The 23,917-nt window shown below is 41.5% G+C and overlaps 2 protein-coding genes and 1 pseudogene across 4 annotated transcripts in view; all 3 read left to right on the plus strand.

The window, feature by feature from the left end:
• Positions 1-56: 56 nt before the first annotated feature.
• Positions 57-2,013, plus strand: LOC137196992 (dynein axonemal heavy chain 10-like). The gene is made up of 5 exons (XM_067610039.1): positions 57-295; positions 718-875; positions 1,038-1,268; positions 1,420-1,670; positions 1,764-2,013. Exons 2-4 carry the CDS (start codon positions 723-725, stop codon positions 1,459-1,461), a joined length of 426 nt encoding a protein of 141 aa, XP_067466140.1. The 5' UTR covers positions 57-295; positions 718-722; the 3' UTR covers positions 1,462-1,670; positions 1,764-2,013.
• A 14-nt stretch (positions 2,014-2,027) lies between these two features.
• LOC137171572 (dynein axonemal heavy chain 10-like) lies at positions 2,028-13,910 on the plus strand (annotated as a pseudogene).
• Positions 13,911-18,444: 4,534 nt separating this feature from the next.
• Positions 18,445-23,917, plus strand: part of emid1 (EMI domain containing 1) — a 56,604-nt gene continuing 51,131 nt past the window's right edge. The window contains exon 1 of one of the 3 annotated variants that reach the window (XM_067610089.1): positions 18,445-19,173. In XM_067610089.1, the coding sequence (XP_067466190.1) occupies positions 18,980-19,173 (194 nt within the window). In that variant the 5' untranslated portion in view covers positions 18,445-18,979. The remainder of the gene's footprint in view (positions 19,174-23,917) is intronic. The other 2 variants (XM_067610106.1, XM_067610098.1) reach the window with 2 other exon arrangements.

Here is a 23,917-nt window from a genome sequence, read left to right on the forward strand (position 1 = left end):
TAAAATTTCTATATCAAAAATTTCAGATTTTCTGAATAAAAAATGCAGGATGTATGTTTTCATTGTGTCTCTTGTCAAATATACATACCAGCAATTACTGTCCACCAGATATTTGATATTTGATATGGGTATCAAAGTGAAGCAGCTTCTCCTCAGGAAGAGACCAATGGAGAGGGTGATAAGGAGAGTCCAGTGAAGTCAAGTGAGCTATTTACGATTCGTGATGAGTTGCTCAACCGCACGACCAAGTTTTTGGGACTGGTCAACACAACTCTGCAACAACTTCAGATTCAAGGTTTGTTTTATTAGATATACCAAGGGCTCATTATTTTCATTTCAGGAATTTCTCAGTATATGAATATAAAAAAATGCAACATGATCAACAACCTCTCCTCATTTGTCCCCTCACTTTTTGAAGATATTCTGAGCCGTCCCTGCCATAAAGGGACCTAGTTTACTGTAAAATGTGAAAAGTTTCATGTGTGAGACCATGAAGTTAATGTGAACATCGGTGAAAACTGGTCTGCTTCTTTAGAAAAAACAAGAAAAAAAAAACACTTTTTTCTATGCAGGGGGTGGTAGGGTGGTGGTGGTAATGGAGTGGAATTTGGTCAATAGCTAAAAGATGAGCCTTAGATATACAATTCATGCTTATTTGAAACTAAAATTAACTTCATAATAAACAGTATGATCTAAAGATCATTCGCTTCATTGTAGATCAAATGACGCTGCACATCCCTGAGCTAGACCTGGAGCCAGAGGTGGATGTTCTGCTTTCTAATCCAGAGATGGTAGAGAAAGTGGAGCAGTGTGTGATGAACTGGCAGACTCAGATTACCAGTGTTATTAAGGAGCAGCTAAACAAGAAGCCACAGGTGTGTATTCCTCCTTTTATTCTGTCCAGGGCCTTCACATGTAGCTGCTGAAATGTTTGACATATTACCAAGAAACTCAATCGCTGTCAGCTCAAAAAGGAATTATTAGGTAGAAGAAAACATAAAAAACACATAATCCAGTTTGAAACATTCACTTTCCAGGCACCTGGACCTTTGGCTGAGATAGTTTTCTGGCAGGAGCGTACATCCGTCCTGAGTTCACTGAGTGAGCAGCTTAAACAGCCGGTGGTAAAGAAGATCTTGGAGGTGATGACCAAAGCAGATGCAGGCACTTTTCAGACCCTGGAAGGAACAGTTGCTGAACTTACTAAATACCGTGTGGAATCGGATGATAATTTACTCTTCCTCAGCACACTGGAAAGACACTTCAATGTGAGCTGCACGTATAGATGCAATATTGCTGATTATCCTTTACAGACTTGTTCTTTATTAACAATGTTCAGATCTTGATGAAGTTTAAATTTAGTTCCAACTTATAATGTCAGTATGTCAGTCAGAATACAATGTACTGTGTCTCGGACAGAGAAAAGAGGGAAGTGGCCATATCCAAGGTGCAGGATGCTAAGCAGGTTCTGGACCAGTGGAAGTCATCCTACTTTGAGATGCGTGCTGACATTGAAAAATTGGCAGCATGCTAAGGGGTATGCGATATATTGTAAACTTTGCTCCAGAGATCTTTGAAGTCATGTCTGAGACAATCTACCTTGTGTCAATGGGCTAAACTGTGCCTGAGCTGGTTCGAAATGTTGCTTTACAGGAGGACAAATTCATCAGGTAATGATACTCACCAATAACTGAATGCAGAGTACACTAAACCACAAAACCACTGATTGGTGTAATCTCTGGTAATCTCAACATTACTTTTAGGTATGTGGGTGATCTGAAGTACCTTGTCAACTGCTACCACTCTGTAGTGGACAGCCTGAGTGAAGCAAAGATCATTATGCTGGCTGAGCAGATCAAAGCGGTTACAATGCAAGAGACATTGTAGACAACTTTGTGCTGAACAGGTCAAATTTAAGTTTTAGTCTTGTTTGTTTGTGCTATGATAAAAAATTTCCATTTAAAACACAGTTCTAAAACCAAATGTCAACATACATGACAGTATAACTCTCTTAATGCTCGAACGATCTATTTGTGCGTCAATGCAGTGCCTCTTTCTCCTATGGCTACGAATACATGGGGTTCAATGGTCGATTGGTCATAACCCCACTGACAGACTGGATCTACCTCACCCTCACACAGGTCTGTGAAACTTTCCAAATTTGCGTCAACAACACTCCAGTCGACACGTGTAAATTCAGCTTTGTTTTGACAACAGCTTGTCTGTGTATGTGGATGTGTATTTGTGATGCAGGCCCTCTCCATGTACCTGGGTGGGGCTCCTGCTAGACCGGCTGGTACAGGAAAGACAGAGTCTACCAAAGATCTGGCCTAGGCTTTAGGCCTGCTCTGTGTGGTTACAAACTGTGGAGAGGGCATGGACTACCTGGTGAGAGGCCTACACTTGCAGGACCAACAACTAGTGGAAAATATCTTAGTGCCATTGTTTTCGTCCTAAAGGATGAATAAATATCTTTCCTCACAAAACAAATGCTTTTAGAATTACATTCTTGGTAAGTTGATTACTTTCATTTCCATTGTATATGTCACATGTAAAAACTGCAACCACACCCCTTGAATAATAGAAGGTGTCAGTAATCATCAGGCATGTGTTCTTGTGGTATGTTTATGCACTTTGTGTACACGTGCTGAAAAAATACAGCATGAACATAGTGTGAACAAATTGTTCCCTGGCTTCCAGTGTTCTCACTTGTACCAGAAAGAAAGTTGCCCTAATCATTTGTATTGTCTGTTGAGTAGGCAAACTCTATGCTGTCATGTTGTCTGCTGGACAAAGTGGCCACTCTTACTTTATTTATTTATCTTTTTAATTTTCATGTGTCACCAGTTTTTTCCTGAACTCATTTGCTCTTTGTGTGCAGGCTGTGGGGAAGATCCTCTCTGGCCGTGCCCAGTGTGGAGCCTGGAGCTGCTTTGATAAGTTCAATCGCATTGATGCCTCAGTGCTGTCAGTCATCTCCTTCCAAATCCAGACCATCTGTAATGCTCTCATTCTGCACCTTTAAATGTTTCAGGTAAGTTTGTTGTAGTAACGCACAACCAGGAATGAATGCATCAAAGTCATTCCAGTTTTTGCAAAAAATTAAGATTTAGGGTTATTTCACTCTAGATAATTTAACTTGAACCTCGCTTCAAAATAGTTTTTAACCACCACTTTCTCATCATACACATCAGTTTGAGGGCCAGGAGATCAGCCTGGATGACCGCATGGGGATTTTTATCACCATGAACCCAGGTTACGCTGGGCGCACAGAGCTGCCTGAATCAGTCAAAGCCCTCTTTAGGCCTGTGGTGGTCATTGTGCCAGATTTGCAGCAGATTTGTGAGATCATGCTCTTCTCTGAGGGCTTCCTAATGGCCAAGGTGAGAAACACAAACACACATTACATTATTAAATTTTAGGTGAGTTGGAAATGCAAGGATAATTTATAATAAATTACTTTCAAATTTTTCAGATTTACAGAAAATCTGTAACTTAAACTGCAAACTGCTTACCGTCTTTTTAAACATGTCAATTACTTATTGAGGATTTTATCTCTTTGCTCTTGTTATATTCAGGTGCTTGCAAAGAAGATGACAGTATTGTATAAGTTGGCCCGTGAACAGCTGTCCAAGCAGTCTCATTATGACTTTGGCCTGCGAGCCCTGAAGTCTGTCCTAGTAATGGCAGGAGAGCTGAGGAGAGGCTCACCAGACCTCAATGAGGTAGAAACCATGGAACATTTTTCATTTATATTTAGTGAAAAGAAAAATCATCTCTATCTGCTTACATCTAGTATGGAACTGAGGGCTTGTTTGTGATTCCTCAAAAGGTTTACTGAGCACATCTGTGAAAGTGCTTTGTCACAAGTAATGATGTCTGATTAGTTGAGAAAAAGAAAATTACATCTAAAAAAATGTGAAAAATAAACACATCTTTGTAATATGTGTCAGTCATACTGTACAAGTGGGATTAAGATGTTTTTATGATTAGCAGCACCTTTGTTTTTCACAGCAACTGAATATTGACTATAACATTTTGTAATTGTTTGTGGTTTTTGTCACTCATTGCCTGGTGTTTCTGTCTCTCCTCTCCACAGGATGTGGTGTTGATGCGAGCCCTCAGGGACATGAACCTGCCAAAGTTTGTTTGAGGACGTGCCACTGTTCCTTGGGTTGATCTCAGATCTTTTCCCTGGACTGGACTGTCCTTGCGTTCGCTATCCCAACTTCAACGATGCTGTGGAACAGAACCTGGAACAGAACAAATATATCCTACTGTCTAACCGGGTGTCTCATCTGGATCTTAGAATCATTTCTATATGATATAGACTTTCTTGCTGTATGCAACTTAAAGACTTTTGAGTTTCAGTGGCAAAGAAATAGTTTGAGCATGTAAATGCTGACATACCCTATGCTGTCTGTGGTTTCAGGTAGATAAAGTGGTGCAGATGTATGAGACAACGATGACCAGACACTTCCCTCCACCTGTTGGCCCAACAGGTGGAGGGAAATCAGTTGTGATCAGCACATTATGTCAAGCTCAGACCAAGTCAGTTTCAGTTAAGATCATGTAACATCATACCACTGCCCTGATATATATAGTTGCTATTAATTATGTCATCATCAGATTGGGATTGCATACCAAGATGTATCGCCTGAACCCCAAAGCCATGAGTGTCATTGAACTCTACGGTGTTCTGGACCCTGACACTCGAGACTGGAGTGATGGGATCTTAACCAACATCTTCCGTGATATCAACAAGCCTACTGACAAAAAAGAGCAGAGGTAAAAAATTTAAAAAAAAACAAGTTTCAGAGTTACAAGGATCCCCACCACCAACATCTTTAAATTTTACAAGAAACACAGACTTTTCAAAAGAATATCTATGAAATACTCTATAAAGACATGAACTTTAACTTACAGGTACATCCTGTTCGATGGGGATGTGGATGCTCTGTGGGTTGAGAATATGAACTCAGTGATGGATGACAACAAGCTCCTCACTCTGGCTAATGGAGAACGGATCCGTTTACAGAATCACTGTGCCTTGCTGTTTGAGGTTTGTCTGAATTTCAGTGACTGCTGTCATCAGTATACATTTCCCTACACTTGAATACTTTTATGCAAATCCGCCTTCAGAGCTCATTGTAAGGAAACACCGCCATGTGTTTCAGGTTCAGGCTGCAATATGCTTCCCCTACCACTGTCTCCCGCTGTGGGATGGTCTTTGTTGACCCCAAAAACCTGCGATACACCCCATACTGGCAGAGATGGGTGAACAACAGACCTGTTGAGGTTTGAGAAAGAACATCTAAAGCATGTAATAACTGTACTCACTTATAATTTGATATTTCAACTTTGTTCATGTTTTTGTATAGGAACAAGAAATGCTTAACAAACTGTTTGAGAAATATGTGCACAGTTCTATTGACATGATCGTGGATGGTATTGTTGATGGCAAACAGGGCCAGAAACTGAAGACTGTTGTCCCTCAGACATATCTGAATATGGTAGGTTTGTCTCAAATGTACTACAGCACCCCTGAATTGTCCCATATCCAGACCATTTGGATTCATTCTGCTTGTGTCGGTGGTGTGTTCAGGTGACTCAGCTATGCTTGATGCTGGATGCCCTGCTAGACACTGACAGCTACAGTGCCGAAGTCCTGGAGTGTTATTTCCTGGAAGCTCTGTACTGCTCACTAGAGGCCACATTGCTGGATGGAGGCAGGATCAAGTTTGATTAGTTCATTAAAAAGCTCTCCTGCTTAACCACAGTGCATGATGAAAAAGCTTTGGCTGGACCTGGTGAGATCCCAGGTAAAAAAAAAATTTAAATGATGAGGTATGAGATTAGCATATATTATCTACAATATATCCTTTTAGGTACAGTTTCAATGAATCAAACAAACCAATGTCTTGATAATTGTATTCTCCACATAAATATAGTATGTGCTTGAGGATTTTAATATGTTACATATCGTATTATTGATGACAAAATTTCTGCATTCATACAAGATACCTGCCAACGCTCTATGATTTCCATTTTGATGGAATACAGATGAAGTGGGTTCCCTGGAGTTCCCTGGTCACCAAATACATCCATAATCCTGAAATGAAGTTTGCTGACATTCTAGGTAAAGATCAATTCTGTCAGTTAATAAGTGAGGATAAAAAATGTATCCTGCATACATACCGTACATATGGATTTACACTTTGCTCTAGTCCTAACTGTGGACGCTACCAGAGCCAGCTGGATCCTGGAGCAGATGGTAAAGATAAAGAAGTCCGTGGTTTTGGTTGGAGAGTCCGGAACTTCCAAGACTGCCACCATTCATAACTTCCTGAAGAACCTCAACGCAGATACATCAGTGAGTTAACTGTCTAACCGTACATGTGTAAATTTGTTACTCCAGTTGTTTTCACAAATTTTATAAATATCTTCCCTTCTGTTTCCAGATTACTCTGATCATCAACTTCTCATCCAGGACGACTTCAATGGACCTCCAGAGGAACCTGGAGGCCAATGTGGAGAAGAAGACCAAAGAGACCTATGGCACCCCTGTGGGGAAGAGGCTGCTGGTCTTCATGGATGACATGAACATGCCAAAGGTACCTACAGTACAGCAAGCTTCCAACCAAGTCTCCGATGTCCTTTACTGTGGTCACAGTGCTTGTGCTGTATGTGTGACATTTTTTAAGTTATTGTGTGCTCGTTCATGTGGATAGTTATGGCACACAGCAGCCTATTGCGCTTCTGAAGCTGTTATTGGACAGAGGAGGCATATATGACAGAGGGAAAGAGCTTAACTGCAAAATACTTAAGGACTTTGGCTTCATTGCTGCCATGGGGAAGGCAGGAGGTGGGACGAATGAGGTGGATCCACGCTTCGTCTCTCTCTTCAGTGTCTTCAGCATCCCTTTCCCTGCAGTGGACTCCCTGCACCTTATCTATGCTTCCATTATCAAAGGCCACACCCAAGTGAGTAGCATGAATTAATACAGAAAATAAGAATCTCAATCATCCTCATCCCTCATATTTAATAAACTTGATCAAACATTTTAGTCATTTGAGGATGCATTACAGAAGGTTTGTGATAAAGTCACCCTCTGCACACTGGAACTGTATAACAACATCATCAAAGATCTGCCACCCACTCCCTCGAAATTCCATTACATCTTCAACCTGAGAGACCTATCCAGAGTCTACAATGGACTGACCTGCTGCTGCTGCACTGCTTCCATGTTGATAGAGTCTACCGAGCCGTCACTGACTACGTCACTGTCACTATGGGCGAGAAGTGAGACTGTTTCTATTTCAGTTATACATTCAAATATATTGTACATCTGTCACTATCCACAAAGGTGTTCTTGAAGAAGACTAAACAATTACTTGATTAAGTTGACAGAATATATCATTTTAACAGTGCGCGATCGAGCCTTAAGTGTATACATGTTGTTTTTTCCTGTTTCTGCTCAGATATGTGCAGCCTCCTGTGATCAGCTTTGATGCAATTTACAAGCAGAGCACACCTAACTCCCCCATTATCTTCATCCTGAGCCTTGGCTCTGACCCAGCCAGTGACCTCATGAAACTAGCAGAGAGGTCAGGCTTTGGAGGCAACAAGTTTAAGTTTCTTGCTATGGGCCAAGGCCAAGAGAAAGTACCAAAGATTTTTAGTGTGGTCAAGTGACACAGGGAGAGGGATTGCGAAGTATTCACACAAAGTAATGATAAAAAGTAAAGAAGCTGAAAGTAATTGTCTCCTGTATCTGTGATGACGGTCGCACTGCAGTTGCTGGAGAAGGCAGTGTCCCGTGGTCAGTGATTGATGCTACAGAACTGCCACCTGCTGGTAAAATGGCTAAAGGAGTTGGAGAAGTCCTTAGAGAGGGTCACCAAGCCCCACCCCAGCTTTCGCTTGTGGATCACTACCAACCCCATTAAAGACTTCCCCATTGGCATACTGCAAAAGTCTTTAAAGGTGAAAAATACAATATGTGTTTTTTGCAAATCTATAGATCACGTTCAATACATGATGTATTTGGAGATTTTTATCAATGTGTGGGTAAAATTACACCGAATGCTGTATATCCAATAAAGCTAGCACATTTACCACAGTAGTATAAGACTTCTATATGTAATGAGTGTAGTCACATATTTTGAAATAGTTACCTAAATTTTTATCAATACTACAAAAAAATTATTTAACGTTATTTGCTTTAAAAAAAAAAGCAAAAAATGCAAACAATTTCACCATAATTTCACTTGTTTCCAAAACAAATCATCCCTTTAACTGACTTAAAGATATTGACATTCATTTGTAGAAAATCTTCAAACAAGTGAGAATGCACTGGAAAAATAAGCCTTGAAAGCTGAATATGAGACCAAATGACTTGTTCAGACTGATGTTTTGACAATGAATATTTTGCAGAGACACTACAATTACAAAAGTGTGTTCACATGCACTTAAATACTGTGTGCAGGTAGTGACGGAGCCTCCCAATGGTCTCAAGCTGAACATGAGAGCCACATACTCTAAAATCTCCCATGAGACCTTGACTACATGCCCGCACCCGGTCTTCCGTAGCCTGGTGTATGTGCTGGTCTTCTTCCATGCTGTGGTGCAGGAGAGACGCAAGTATGGCAAAATTGGTTGGAATGTCCCATATGACTTCAACGAGTTTGACTTCTTTGTAAGTGACACAAGGAGCCATTTACACCATATTGGAAATTAATGATTTCTTGTGTCATATATTATATTTCAATGCTGTAAACAATGCAATTGTGCTCAAAAGGTGAGTATGGAGATCCTGAACACCTACGTGACCAAAGCTCACAACCAAGGAGACAGCAATATTCCCTGGGGAAGTCTTAAATACCTTGTTTGGGAGGTTAGGTTCAATTTTATGTGTTTTATAAATGGCATATATACAGTATGTTTTTCTCCACTACAGTCATGCTATGTGCTGTAAGTTTAGTATCCTTATAATGTTTTATAGGTGATGTACGGTGGACGAGCCATAGATAGCTTTGACCGTAGGATCCTAACTGTCTACATGGATTAGTACTTTGGAGACTTTCTCTTTTACACCTTTCGCCGCTTCCACTTCTTCACTAACAAGGATGTAGATTACAAGATCCCTCCAAATGGGCCCAAGACAACATATGTTGGTCAGTTTTTTTATTACTCTGCATTCTCTCACTTTAAGAAAAAGTTTATTTTTCTGTCATCACTCACAGCTTTACCCTGCTATCTGTTACAGATGAGATTGAGACCCTGGCACTGGCAAACCCCCCAGAGGTAACGGGTCTTCATTCCAATGCAGATATAGGATACTACACACAGGCAGCTAAAGACATGTGGACTCATCTAATAGACCTGCAGCCTTAGACGGGTACGATGTACCATCTCTCATCTTCCATCTCACTTGATTGAAATTCTACATTTGCTTGTCCTCATCCATTACTGTTTTTTGAAGAAGAAGCTGCTCCAAATTGTTAAGAGATGTTCTCAGGTGCTGTCACTCAAGTGCTGTCACTCTTACGGCCTTTACACACTCTGTCGTTCCTCAGGTGAATCTGGTGGAAGCATCAGTAGAGATGAGTACATCAATCAAGTGGCCCAGGACATTCAGAACAAGCTGCCCAAGTTATTTGACCTAGACGTGATCCGTAAAAAAATCAGCACGGACATCTCCCTGATTTCAGTGGTGCTGCTTCAAGAGCTGGAGTGTTTCAACAAACTGGTGGTCCGCATGCAGCAATCTCTGGTCGAGCTTCAGAGGGTGAGAGGGAGGGGCAGAGGACGGTATGAAAGACAGCTGCTGTGTGTTTCCACCTCACAGAGGTTTAGATCTGATCTGATTTTCTTGTGTCCATAGGCCTTGGCTGGTGAGGTGGGCATGAGCAGTGAGTTGGATGAGGTTGCTTGGGCCCTTTTTAATGGTCACATCCCTGCCATTTGGAAGAAGTTGGCACCTGACACTCTTAAGTCCCACGGCAACTGGATGAGTAATTTCAAGAGGCGTTATGAACAGTATAGCTACTGGGTGAGGAAAGACCCACACTTTCATGTATAACTTCTTATATTTTTTATATCTGAGTGTGTGTATCATCTGTTGTGTGTCTGTCTTGTGGCCACTAGGTGGATGAAAGAGAGCCAAAGGTTATGTGGTTATCAGGACTCCATATTCCAGAGTCCTACCTGACAGCCCTGGTCCAAGCTGCATGCAGGAAAAATATATGGCCTCTGGATCTTTCCACACTGTACACACAGGTGACCCAGTACCGCAGTGAGGACGAAGTCAGTGACAGACCAGGACAGGGTAATGATATGACACTATTTCAAGTATCACCATTGTCAAGTTATGAATGCTGATGAACAATGGGGGTTATTTTGTTTCCTGAAGGCTGCTTTGTGTCAGGCCTGTATCTGGAGGGAGCAGACTGGGACACAGAGAAGGGCTGCCAGGTGAAAAGTAACTCTGGTTGTTGAACTTCCCATTGTCAGAGTCATCCCCATAGAGACACGCTGCCTCAGGTTACAGGTGTGAACCACAGGCACTACAGGCCTCCATACTAAACTGCAAATAAATGTACCTCACTATTTTTATGTTTCTAACTGCCATAGTATTTTTGTGTGTTTTGTACCACAGAATACACTGCGGACACCAGTGTACACCACGTCCTTGCGGAGGAATGCAATGGGTGTGGGGTTGGTGTTTGAGGCAGATCTGCTTACCACTGAGCACATCTCCCACCGGGTGCTCCAGGGTGTCTGTTTATGCCTCAACACTGACTAAAGTCTCACTGAGAAGATTAGCTTTCACACAGTCCATTCCAAAATGTTAATTAATAACAAAGATGCCTGTTTTTGTGAGACAAAAAATACCTTTGACTTAAGTGCATATTACAAGAAAACAAGTTATATTGACACTTTCATTTTTACAAATAAATTGATTGAAAGACATAAAAAAGGGGATCCATCGTCCACTTCATAGTTTTCATTCTTTGCTCACTAGATGGCAGCACACAACAGTGAGCTCTTCATTCTGGCAGTAATGTTGCAGGGCAGTCTGGTGTTACAGTCGACCATAGAGCTTTAGTTGGTCAGGATCTTTCCAACCTAAAAGTCTGCTAATGCCTATTAATGAATACAACTTTTACTCTTTCTTAATCTAAATATTTCAGAATTCTGCACATTATTAAAGTGGACAGTAGATGCTGAATATTTCTGTTGAGGCTCCAAGAGGAACATTAGCTGCTGCTGCATGCAGTGGAAAATGTAACACTGACCAAAGGCTGCTAAAGTTTTTCACTTTACCCAAGTAGTGTTTCAGCTTTTCTCTGCAGTGTAGGTTGCAGCGTATGTTTATCGTGACATTTAACAAACAGATCTAGCACAGTACTGAGTAATGTGGGCTGCTGAGGTCAGCATGCCAAAGCAGGTGATGTTTACTCTAAAAATCAAACAGCCCCAGAGGATCTGGCAGCTGGTGCAACAATGAAGTCACAGAATATGAAAGGGAGGAATTATGTGTCCCTGTTGAAAAGGGGGGAAAAGATGGTGTGTTGTTTAATTAACTGCACCAAATGTGAGTGAGCAGATCTTTAGTTAATACACACCTACATAGACAATATGTAATGGAGCTTTTTGTGTTTGCACAATAAAAGGGAAGGAAATGAAGGAAGCAGCAGAGTAACTACTCAAGAAATGACAGAGAAGAAACAAAAATCCTCTCAACGGAACCGACCCCTGTCTTCCTCCTCAGAGGCCGAAATTATTTTCAGCTGCTCGTGACTGGAGGGATTTACTTTAACCCTAAACTTCTCCAGTTCCTGCTTGGCACCATCACTTGCGCCGGGTGGCCTCATAAAATACCAAGGGTGCCCTGAAACAAAAAACACTGACACATCACTTTCCAGCCCCTCCACCCCACCCCTTATCCCAAACAGTTTCCCTTTGTTGTGATTGAGAGCAGGTGGGCTCACTCAGTCCCATTCAAGTGCATGCACTGCACTGTATGCTGTTTCTCCCAGTAGTCTGTGAGTGTCAAAGTGTTAACAGCATCTCTCATCAGCTGAGATCTTCACCGAAACTATACTAGCCAGTTGCCTAAGTACTCCTTGCAGCCTGCAGAATCCTATGCTGCAGGTGAGGCTTGCAGCTCTGTCCATGAGACCTGAGAGGTGTAGTCACCCCAACCACAGATATAGATCTTGGGCCCCAGTTGCTGGTTTCAGTGCCAGGTGTTTAGTTTGGAGCCGGACCGCAGGCCTGTGGTTACTGGCTGCTTGCACTGTAACCCTACAAGTCCCACAAGCAACTGTTCTCTTGCCACTGTCCGCCTGCATGGGCACTGTTGACGGCTTTGGCAGAGAGACTACAGACCAGATGCATACTAAATGTTGAAGCATGTATGCTGATTATTCATTGCACTGATTATGTTTACTGTACTTTATGGGCTTTATTTTTTGAACAAAGTTTATTTCTCAGTTTTTGTTAATGCAACTTTGACAATTCACTGTATAAACATTCTGATAACATTCAGAGGGTATACAACTTAAAGAGAGACAGAAAAATGTGAACACTAAAACATATCAGGAATCTTTCCAATGCTTCATTTCCAACACTCCTAGTTACACACAAATATACATACATATATACCAAAGACTTCACTCAGCCATAAAGTTATCAGAGCCTAAAGCACAACTAAGGAAAGGTTGCCATATCAATCTCATCTTGTCAGCTGACTGCCTAACAGTTCACCTAATCTTCTTCAATATAAAATACAACATATCTCTAATCCATTGTGCAAATGTTGGAGGATTGCAGTCTTTCCATCTGATCAAAATTTGCCATCTGGCCATCAGCATGGCAAAAGACACAAGACATTTATTGTTATTTAAAATAAGATTTTGTGTTAGCACACCAAATAAAGCAAGGAAGGCTGATGGTTCTAAGGATTTATCAGTAGTTTTGGGAAGCATATCAAATACTGATTGCCAAACATTAGATAACTTAGGAACAATCCCAAAACATGTGAATCAGAGTGGCTTGTTTCTGCTTGCAACGGTCACACATGGGGTCTATATTGGATGTGAACTGGGATAGTTTAACTTTGGTCCAGTGCAGTCGGTGGAAATTTTTAAACTGCACAATAATATGTTTCATTCTTACCAAAGATTAATATATTCCCCCCATCATCTTTGACCAGATGGATCCTGAAATCTCTATACTCAGATCCCCCTCCCACTGGCCTTCAAGGGAGTTAAGACTTGTCATGTTTTCTCCCATTAATAAAGAATATATGTCACCCATCTTTCCCTTTCTGGATGATGTGATGTCATTGATTGAGTCTAGGAGTGAGTCTGGGGGCTGTGAAGGGAAGATAAGAAGATATGAAGCAGTGAATTTGTAAGTATCTGAAGAAGTGTGACTTGGAGATACTGAATTTCTGAATAATCTGCTCAAAAGAGGCAAGTCTGTCAAAGATGGCAGGAATGCATGATTCTCTACAATGGGAGTGAGTATTGAAAAATTCAGATTCTCAAATTCTCAAAGGACTGTCTGAACTGTTCCCATATTTTTAAAGAATGAATAACAACTGGGTTATAAGTGTGTTTGGTAATAGGCTCTGAATATGGCAGACTAGAGCACAATAAGGCAAATAATGAAGTGTTCTTACAAGAGTCTCTCTCTGCAATGAGCCAGTCAGGTACAGCTGTTACTTCATTTCTTTTTCATCCAATAGGAAATCATTTTATTATTTGATGCCCAATAGCAGAACTGAAGGTGTGGCAGTCCAAGCCGTCCCCGCTGATGAGGTCTCTATAGTATGGCTTTGCGTATATGTTTTTTTTTTTTTATTATTTCAAATATAGGAAGAAAGCGTTCTATCTAGGGAAATGAAGGATGTTTTAGTTAAGAAGACTGGTATACATTGAAACATATAAAGAAGCTTGGGCAATATGTTGATCTTTATGGTGTTAATTCTACCTGCCAGAGATAAGGGTAACAGATCCCAACAATCAATATCCTCCTTAAGAGGGGACAGGAGAGAGGGGAAATTTGCTGAGAAAAGGTCCTTAAATTTGTGTGTGACTCAGACACCAAGATATTTTATTTTGTCCATGCACACTTTAAATGGCTACGTATGAATGAACGGGGATTCTATTGCTGCAACGTTTATGGGCCAGAAATTTTGCCGAATTTACTTAAGAGATTAAGAGCTACAGGGAGGGATGAGGAAGGGTCAGACCGATAGGATAACATATCGTCTGCATATAGAGAGACTTTATGTTCCAACCCTGTTCTTGTAATACCCTTAATGTCTTTAGCGATATGTAAAGCTATAGCTAACAATTCAACTGTGATGGCAAAAAGGAGGAGTGACAGTGGACATCCCTGTCTTGTCCCTTGTGTTAGTTTAAAAGGTGATATATTATTATTTATACGTACTGCTGCCATTGGCGAATTGTATAGAATTAAGATAAGATGAACCTTTATTGATCCCACGGACAGAAATTTAAGTGTTATAGCAGCAAGCCACAAGTAAGAAGCAGACAACATACAAAACATAAGAGCACAACATACAAATGTCTATACAAACCATGTACACAAACAAACAAATAGCAGCCAAAAGTGTGAGACTTGGGATGTAACTGCTTCAAAGTGACAAGCATAATAATATGTCAGCACAGACCCTGGGGTTGGGTGGTTCAGTGGAAGGAGTTATGACACAATTCAGTAGTAATACTAAAAATACAGTACTACTACCACTAATAATACTAATAGGGAAATGTTGTCCAAGATGACCCAGAGTTTAGCCATCATCCTCCTCTCACTCACCACCTCCAAGGTATCCAGGGAGCACCCTAGGACAGATCCAGCCCTGCTGATCAGTTTATTTAGTTGTTCAGTTGTGGCAGTGCTACTGCCCCAGTAGACAACCACATAAAAGATGGCTGGTGCCACCACTGAGTCATAGAATGACTTCAGAAGTGGTCCCTGTACACCAAAGGACCTCATTCTCCGCAGTAGGTAGAGTTGACTCTGGCCCTTCTTGTACAGGGCCATAGTGTTGTCTGTTTTTAAGATGCAAACCCAGGTATTTATAGGACTGAACAGCCTCAATTTCAGTCCTTTTGATGTTCACTGGACTGACTGATGATCGTTTAGCCCTGCGAAAGTCCTGCACTGCCCTTGCACTGAGCTGGCAATTTCGCAGGCACCACTCTGTAAAGTCATTGATAAGACCCCTGTACTCACGCTCATCACCACCGGTTATACAGCCGACAATAACTGTGTTGTCTGAGAATTTTTGGATGTGACAGCTGTCCGTATTATAATTTTCATCCATGATAAAAAATTTGGCCCCAATCCAAATTTCTCAAGGGTATGAAATAAATAGTCCCACTCTACCTGATCAAAGGCCTTTTCAGCATCTAGAGATATAACCACATCTGGTTTGTTGGGTGGACAGGGACCATAAATTATGTTATACAGGCACTTGATGTTGAGGGAGGATTGACGATTTTTTTTTTTTTGGATTTTTTATGAGGCCCACCTGGTCTGGTGAGATTATGGTTGGAAGAACTGTTTCAAGACATTGAGCAATCATTTTTGCAAAGATTTTGCTGTCAACATTGAACAAAGAGATAGGACAGTAGGAGCCACATTCGCGTTGACGTTTGCCTTTTTTCAGAATAAGTAATATGGTAGCTTATCGTAATGTTTCAAGCAGTGAGCCAACTGACAGGAGTCATTATATACAGAGTTTAAAATGGGAGCCAATTGATTTGAAATTTCTTAAAGAATTCTGTTGGATACCCATCTGGCCCCGGGGCTTTTCCACATTGCATACTCCTAATGGCCATCTCAATTTCTCCAAATGAAAACGGAGACTCTAGCTTGGCTGCTGTCACAGGGTCCATGTGAGGGATTGCAACACTTTGGAGAAATGATTTAATTAAGTGATCATCTCTCAGCGATTCAGACAGGAGGCAGAATTTACCATTAGGCAAGGTCAGTAACTGCCTGGGGCCCCCAACCAAAAGGGGCCCCAAACAGTTATACATTTATTATGATGTTTAGATATGAAACATATAAAATAGTGTTGCTATTCTAACTCATTAAACCCTGAAATTATGTACGAAAGGTGTCCAAAACACTAAAAAAATCATTGTCAATTTATGACCCTCCTTCCCCCCACTGCATGTACTACAGATGAATGGACTATTCTTTCACAGGATGAGGGGCTGTGGCCGCAGCACACATCTCGACTCACATGTTTATAGGGATGCAGAAACTCCACCAGGTAACATGCAATCCAACACAAGATCAAACAGTGAAACAGAATTGTCAAGGAGCACGTTTCAAAAGAAAAACTAAGAAGAAAAGTGTTGCTCCCCCTGAAACAACTAGCAGGACCACAGACAAAACAGACAAAGAGAATAATGATAATAAACTGCACTCATTGAAGAGAGAGAGTCAACTAGCAGCCTATAAGAAAAGAAAACTGCTCTCAGGACAGAGGGCAAGAGGAAGACAATGTGCAGCAACCTGCTGCTCCAAGTGATGGAAGAAGGATTCAGATCCTTAAAGTCACAGAACTACTATATAGAAATATTCCATCACAAGTCAAAGTCCTGCATTTAAAGTTTTACTTGTGTTATATATAAAGTTTTACTATGTTACATGTTACTTGTATTATTATTACAGGTGTATTGCCTTATAAGCAACATTTTAATGTTAATTTTAACATAATTGTAATTTATATTGCTACTACTGGGTAGTTTAATCTATAAGGATGCATCATATTTTATCATTTCATATACTGTGTATCAAAAATCTTAATCAGTAAATGTAGTCGAGTATCAATATAATGTAGCATAAGGAGTATAATATGCAAGTGGCCAAAAGTACTAGTAGCCTACCTCACTTGAGTAAATAAATGTAGTCTTTTTCACTGGCTGCTTCAGTGTGCAGTTCATATCAGGGAAGCGGAGGAAAAAACCTGGCAAGTGACTGCAGTTATGGAAATCAACCTCCTTGATACCATTTGGTGAAAAATAACCAAGTACATTTACTCAAGTATTATGTTACAGTTTTGAGGTACATGTACTTTACTTTAATATTTCCATTTTATGCAACTGTATACTTCTACTCCACTTCTACTGGGGATTCAGTTCCTTCTATTTTAGGAGGAAACACTGTACTTGTCATTCTACAATTATCTGACAGCTTGTTACTGGTTACTTTATGGATTAAGATTTTAAACACATAATATATGATCAACAGATATAGAATTTGATGCATTGATGATAGATCAAACTATCTAGAAGTATGTAAAGCAGCTAAAATGAGCTTCACCTTGACCAGACGTTCTGTAAATGTAAGTCCATTGTGCTAATAATACTTCTGTACTTTTAACAAAGTACATTTTTAAATGCAGGATTTTTAGTTTTAACAAAGTGTTGTTAGTGTGGTATTAATAGTTTAAAGATTTAAGTACTTTGTCTACCACCACCAATACCATTAGAGAAAGGGTGAAAATAAAGTGCGAAGGAGGCCCCATGACTGATTTTGCCCATAGGACCCCTAAATCACTAAATCCGCTCCTGGACTTGGGTGTATAATAAAACCTCATAAAGGGTGAGTTAATGGCAGAGTTATCTATACAGACCATATCTGATTCATCCCGGATCTCAAGGATTGCCTGACTTGCTGCTTTTTGGCGAAGTTGGTGTGCAAGGATCCTCCTAATTTTATCTCCATGCTTGTAGGGTGAGACCTACAAGCAGACCTAATCAAGAGGTTCTCCGTTGTTTGTGTGGTTAGTAGGTCAAATTCTTTTTGGAGGAGTTCTTTAATGTCATCAGGGATGTTGCTAATCGTGAATCAAGGTTAAAAAATGTATTCATCAATTCATTAATACGATTCTTTCTGCTTTTTCCAAACTGTGCGTAGTAAGAAGTAATCTGGCCTTTTACAGTAAATATACTTTAAGTGCTTCCCATACTGATGATAATGGTGACATATTTGACGTTTTTTCTAGAAAGAGATCAATCTGTGATTAGATGAAATCTGATTTTTTTTTTAATCTGATAGTAAAAGTGGGTTGAGTCGCAAAGGTCTGTAAACATGTTTTGTGGTGATTATAATCACAGTCCTGACCCAATTGAGGACGACACTTATCCATTAAAATGTAATCAATGCGTCTAAGTGTTTTGTGAAAAGCTGACTTTATGGACTTTTGCAATGTAACTTAACATCTAACAGGGCCAAAATTTGGTCATAATTTGGTTTTATATTGACTTGAGTTCACCGAAAACAATTACTCATCACAGTGATTTAAGAGGGACCCCAGAGAAGCAGCCCCATAATTCATTTAGAACAAATACAGTGCGTAATAGCTTTCGTCTTGAGCCTGCATTGTCCTCTGTGAGAGGTTGAAACGGGGCAGGGTAAAAGGACCCAGCAGGCTGTGCTTTTAAAAGACCCGGGGAGCCTATAAAAGTGGTTTCATGCCCGCTGCAGTAAAGACTCGGCTCGGTGTGCGCACAGACGGACAGACAGAGGTAGGCAGAGCTGAGAGAGGAGCACAACACACACACACATAGAGACACACACAGAGTATCCAAGGTTTATTTTCAGATGTCGGGATTTCGGTCAGAGACAAACGGGAAGCGAGAAGCGGCAATTTTCTCTCTCACCTTGGCTTTTAAGCCAGGCTGTTTCACAAACTAAGCTAGAGTCGTTTCTTTTACAGTCTACAGAAGTGCATGTTTGCTGTTTTAGCGGATGGGATGCGCGTCTTCTCACTAACCAACCGGCCCGCTGCTGTTTGACATATTTCCTCCCCCTAAAACCCGTGCTGGATTAACTCACCGGTTTGCTCTCTTACCGGGAGGAAGTTGGCCTCATTAAAACTTTTTTTTTTCTGGCCGTTTAACTTTGGATGCCACGGAAATGGGACCGCGCCAACGGGAGAGCGTGTCCGCGCTTTGCAGAAAAAGTTTGCTTTGGACGGTGCTGATACTCTGGCTGACCACGTTTGTTGACGGCACCTGGAAGACGGGACTTTACAAAACCTACTCAGCCGGGACGCAGCTGAGCAGAGACCAGACAGCAGTAGCCTCTCACACCTCAATCTATCAGAAAAGGTAAGGAGAACTTTCACTTCCAGTCACTTTTTATAGCACAGACATGTCTACTAATCCTTATATACGCCTTGTTATGTGCACACAATAACCTTCTGACCTCCAAAGTCTATTTTTAAACCGTAACTCACTTTGGATACTCTTGTCAATGCATGACGGTGCAGAGCTACTCCCATCTCCATCCATCTACCAGGTCCTATTGTCTTCCTGACAGTTGGTTTCCTTTTTCCTGTACTGGCAGCACACATTGCTCTGCTGACTCCCAGCTCAGTTCACCCACCCTCTCCTCCTCCCTGTTTGTGTGTGTGTGCACCTCCTCTATCTCTGAGGTGTGCTGAGCTCTTGATCCCCTGCAGCAGGAGATGCAACAACTCCCAACATCTGCTTATTCTCAGCTGTCAGGGTTGCCCTTCAAAGATATGCATGTTTACGGTTCATTTAAAGCACCACTATCATTCCACACAAAACCAGCTCTTACTGTATGTGGATCCCAGCAGAGAGGACAGAAAGCATCTAGAATAGGTGTCACAGACAGATTTTATGTCTGTAATAAAGTGCACAAGATGAATAGCTGAAGAAAAGGTCACCGAATGAAAATGATTAATCCCTCCTTGCAACGGCAGAGTTGTTGATGAGGGCGTTTCTGAAGGAGAGTCACCAGACTAAACACGCAGGCAAAGAGCACTAACCCACTTAATGATGAGAGGACGTTTCCAGTTTTACAAATATTTATGCTGTCAGGTTCAGAGTGTGTGAGAGGGTGAGGGTGTGTGTGGCCCAGAGGCCTTTTCCCCCTGGTTACATCCAGGTGGCTCGCAGGTCTCCCATCCTCGCTCCACTGGCTCACCTCCCTCCTTCGCTCGGCTCCCCACGTCACTCACGGCCAGAGGTTTGTGGACATGTTTACTAAACACAAGCAGCTGGGACTCTAAACCTCATCTGGGCTTGTTTTTGGGAAGGGGAGATGAGTTTACAGTGGGTTTGTTGCTGTTTGTAAGTGGCCGTCCTCAGCGGCAGAAAGGTCAGCAGGTTTGAGGCGACATGAGAGGAGCCGAAAGTCTCTGTCCACCTGCTGTCTGGCCTGATCTGTGAAAGCAGCAGTTTATGGTGTGTCAACAAAGACAAACAGTGGCGATGGGATTTCAAGCCTTTCTCATGGGCATTAACAAGTTGACATTCAGCGACAGAAACTGAACTTGTTAGTGGGGTTCAGGTGCTTAAAGGGGAAATAAATATTATTTTTAGCAGACTGGGAAAGGAGTTTGTCGCAGGAAACCCTTTAATAGGAATGTCTTCCCATACCAGCCCCATCTTCACACAGTGATTACCCAAATCAAAGGGGATTAACACCTCTTGAGTAATTTCTTGACTGGTGGGGTCGCTCTGTAGAGGAGCTGATAAAGTGTTCTTTCACCCTTGTCGCTCTTAACGGCTACATAAGCTCAGTACGCCGAGGGGTTACGGAGGTAGCTGCTTCTTTATTTCTTGTCTCGTCCGTTTCTTTATCCTCCCTCGGAGGACTTGTCATGGTCTGACAGGCAGTCTGAGCCCTTTGGCGGCCCTCATTCCTCACCCATCTTAACCATATCCACATTTCTTTAAGCATGGGAATGGAGATGGCAGGGATTCCAGTGGCTTAGCCCAGTGTGGCTTAAAGCATTTGACCATTCAAATAACTTCAAATAATGTATGTGCTCAAGGAGAAATGTTCATGGATGTTTGAAAGCGGTCACCGATTAAACAGCTTGTACACTAATTATCCCTGATGACTAGAGCTGCAACAATTAGTCGATTGACAAAAAAAATTATCTGCAACTATTTTGATTATTGAATAATTGTTTTAGTAAATTTTTAAGCAAAAATGCACAAAATTAGCTGTTTTCAGGTTCTCAAATGTGATGTTTAATGTTTTTCTTTGTCGTACAAGAGTTTTGGACTGTTAGTCAGACAAAACAAGACATTTGAAGACGATATCTGTGGGGAACTATAACGGATATTTTTCACAATTTTCTGACATTTTAGAGACAAAACAATTAATTGACTAATCAAGAAAAATAATCAGAAGATTAATTGGTAATGAAAATAAATGTTGGTTGCAGCCCTAATGGTGACAATAACCAGGATAATTCTCTGGGAATAAGTCCATACACCAGAGCTAGGATTACATACTGTACAGTTAATTTGGTTCAGACAAACAAGTAACCGGTCCAGCTATAATCTACATGATGATGGTTTATTCATGAGCCGTGATCAGGCCGTATGAAGCCACAGTCATGATAGAAGTGAACTCTTCAACTGAGTGAAATTCCCTTTTTGCTTCCAAACCCAAACACCTAAAGATGTTCATATCCGCAGAGACACACTCAAAGCTTGTAGGCGTCCTGACCTAAAAGCCCAAAACAGACAAAGACAAATGAGAGTTTTTCTCGTTCCTCCGTAGCTGCTGTGAAGAGTCACTTAGTCCTGACCTTCAATGCCTCGCTGTGGTGCTTTGATTTATCCTCACTGTCCTCACATGCACATGGAAAACAAAAACGGTAGCTTTGAACCTGCTGTATGAAACTCCACCACCCCTATTAACTTCTCATTTACTAATTCTTCAAATGCAAACTGAACTAAACTCTTGTTCATTTTAATCTTTTAAAATTCTGCTGCTTATTGGCCTCTCTGATTATTTCTGTTTTTCCAGCAGCTGCAGATTACAACTCCCTCTCTCTTCATTAATGTCACTGTAACTGTACGCTGTTTTTCTCTTTGTCGTTTGTTGTTGCACCACATTTATCTTACGCCTCTCTCCTATCCTGTGGGACCAACGCCGCCTCATAATTGTCTTTCCTTCTCCTTCCTTTTTCCCATGAGAAGCTGCCTTGTATGACCTTTATGATAAAATGACCTTTGTTCCCTCTCCACTCCACTCCACTCCACTCCTCTCCTCTCTTCTTCTCTCCTCTCCTCTTGTCTCCTCTCTTCTCCTCTCCTCTCTTCTTCTCTCCTCTCTTCTCCTCTCCTCTCCTCTCCTCTCTTCTCCTCTCTTCTCCTCTCCTCTCCTCTCCTCCTCTGCTTGGCCGTTTGCCACATCTGTCTTTTGTCCTTTGTTCTCCCCCCAAGTATTTTTCCCACAGACAGAAATCTAAAGAAATTCCTTCAGATTTCTATCTTTCTGCATTTCTCAAACATATCTTTGAGCTGTTGGCCCTCCTCCTCCCACAGTACGTGAATGGACGGGTAGATGGAAAGGAGTTACTGGGACGTTTCTCACTCAGTCTGACCGGCGTTTTGCCCTCTTGTCAGTTCACACCGGCTCAACTCCAGCCTCTTCCTCCCCTGCACTGTCTGCTGTTGGAAGTGTACTAACTTAACTCAGTAGTGTCATCATGAAAGATGCAGGCTGCGTAGCGCACAAGTGGAAATTAGGGCACACAGAGAAACAAGAATACAGCACGTAAGCCTTCTCTGACAAGTTCATGTGCTCTCAGTCAGCATTTGCATTCATTTAAGGGTTTTGTTTCCCTCTAATGTTTTACTGCTTTGGCGACAGCAGCGTCGAGGAACAGATGGGCCAAAGCTGTGATTTTTCCGTCCCTTATAAAATTGTGGATTTCTTTGTTAGCTGTAGCTGTGTGTGACTGCAAGAGATGGTTGATGATTTATTTAGCATTCTGAGTGTGCCATGTGTGCTTAGAGACCTGATACTCACTGAGGACCTGCTCAGTGCTTTTGCCAGTGAAACAGCATGGTGCTGGTGGGTTTCACATTTCATAACACAAGGACGCCTCCAGTAAGAGGTAGGTGTTGACTATGAAACATTTTAGAATGACAGACTGAGTCCACCAAGCACCTGTGCCCATTAATATCCATAAAACCAGACACAAAATCAATGGACCATTGTGCAATAGGTCTCTGCAACAAACTGAGGAGTTATTAGCTGGAGGGCTTGTAAGTATGACCAATTTTTAATCTTTAGTCTTTTTTGATCCCAGAGGAGATAATGCTGTTACCTGTACTCAGTTAATACAATTATCTTTAAGCTTCTGGGCCAAAAGAAACATCAAAGGAGTATATCCTCGTACCCTTCCTGCAGTGGAGACAGTATTGTTCTTTGTACTTATTAAATACTGTGAGTTTCAGTAAGTTATGTAGGTAATGCAAGCATTGGTTGTCAAGCCATTTGGGAAATTGTTAACTCTGTTATGCCAACTGCTTTTGTTATTACATTTCACTGAAGCAGCAGCGGCTGGAGTTTCCTCTTTGGTAATTGCATAAGTGCAATGCAAAGAGAGTGAGGGAAACCATAAAACTCACCCCCACTTCCCCCCCTACGTACCCCCTGGTGACAATCTTAGCCGTTCCCAGGTGAAACCTCCCCTTAGCCTGGGAAACTCTGATGTTTATCTGTTGGGTCTGGAGGATAAGTGGTGGGGAGCCCCCCCCCCCCCCCCCCCCCCACCTCGGCTCCATGCCTCCCTCTACCTGACCACAGCTCCTTCAATGTCTAAAATTTTCCACTGATGATTAGAGCTTTTTTTTCTGGAGAAGGGAAAGCAATCATAGGGTAATCATATAGATCCCTGTTCATTTTTGTAGCCTTAACGGTTGATGGATATGCTGAGATACATAAAGGGTGGGTCTGTATTTAAATAACATGTGTGGCAGATGAATTCTCCTCTTGCTTTACACACTGTGTCTTAGTTTTGCACACTTTCTTTTACCTTTATCTTACCCAATAATTATTAAAATATGCAGTCTT

The sequence above is a fragment of the Thunnus thynnus genome, chromosome 2 (genome assembly GCF_963924715.1).
Source record: "Thunnus thynnus chromosome 2, fThuThy2.1, whole genome shotgun sequence".
Taxonomy (NCBI): Eukaryota; Metazoa; Chordata; class Actinopteri; order Scombriformes; family Scombridae; genus Thunnus; species Thunnus thynnus.

Bases quoted from the DNA above. Each gene is read 5' to 3' on its own strand.
- LOC137196992 (XM_067610039.1), top strand. From the start codon at position 723: ATGACGCTGCACATCCCTGAGCTAGACCTGGAGCCAGAGGTGGATGTT. The intron at 876-1,037 runs GTGTGTATTCCT...TTCACTTTCCAG, and splicing joins AGCTAAACAAGAAGCCACAG to GCACCTGGACCTTTGGCTGA. The intron at 1,269-1,419 runs GTGAGCTGCACG...TGTCTCGGACAG, and splicing joins CACTGGAAAGACACTTCAAT to AGAAAAGAGGGAAGTGGCCA.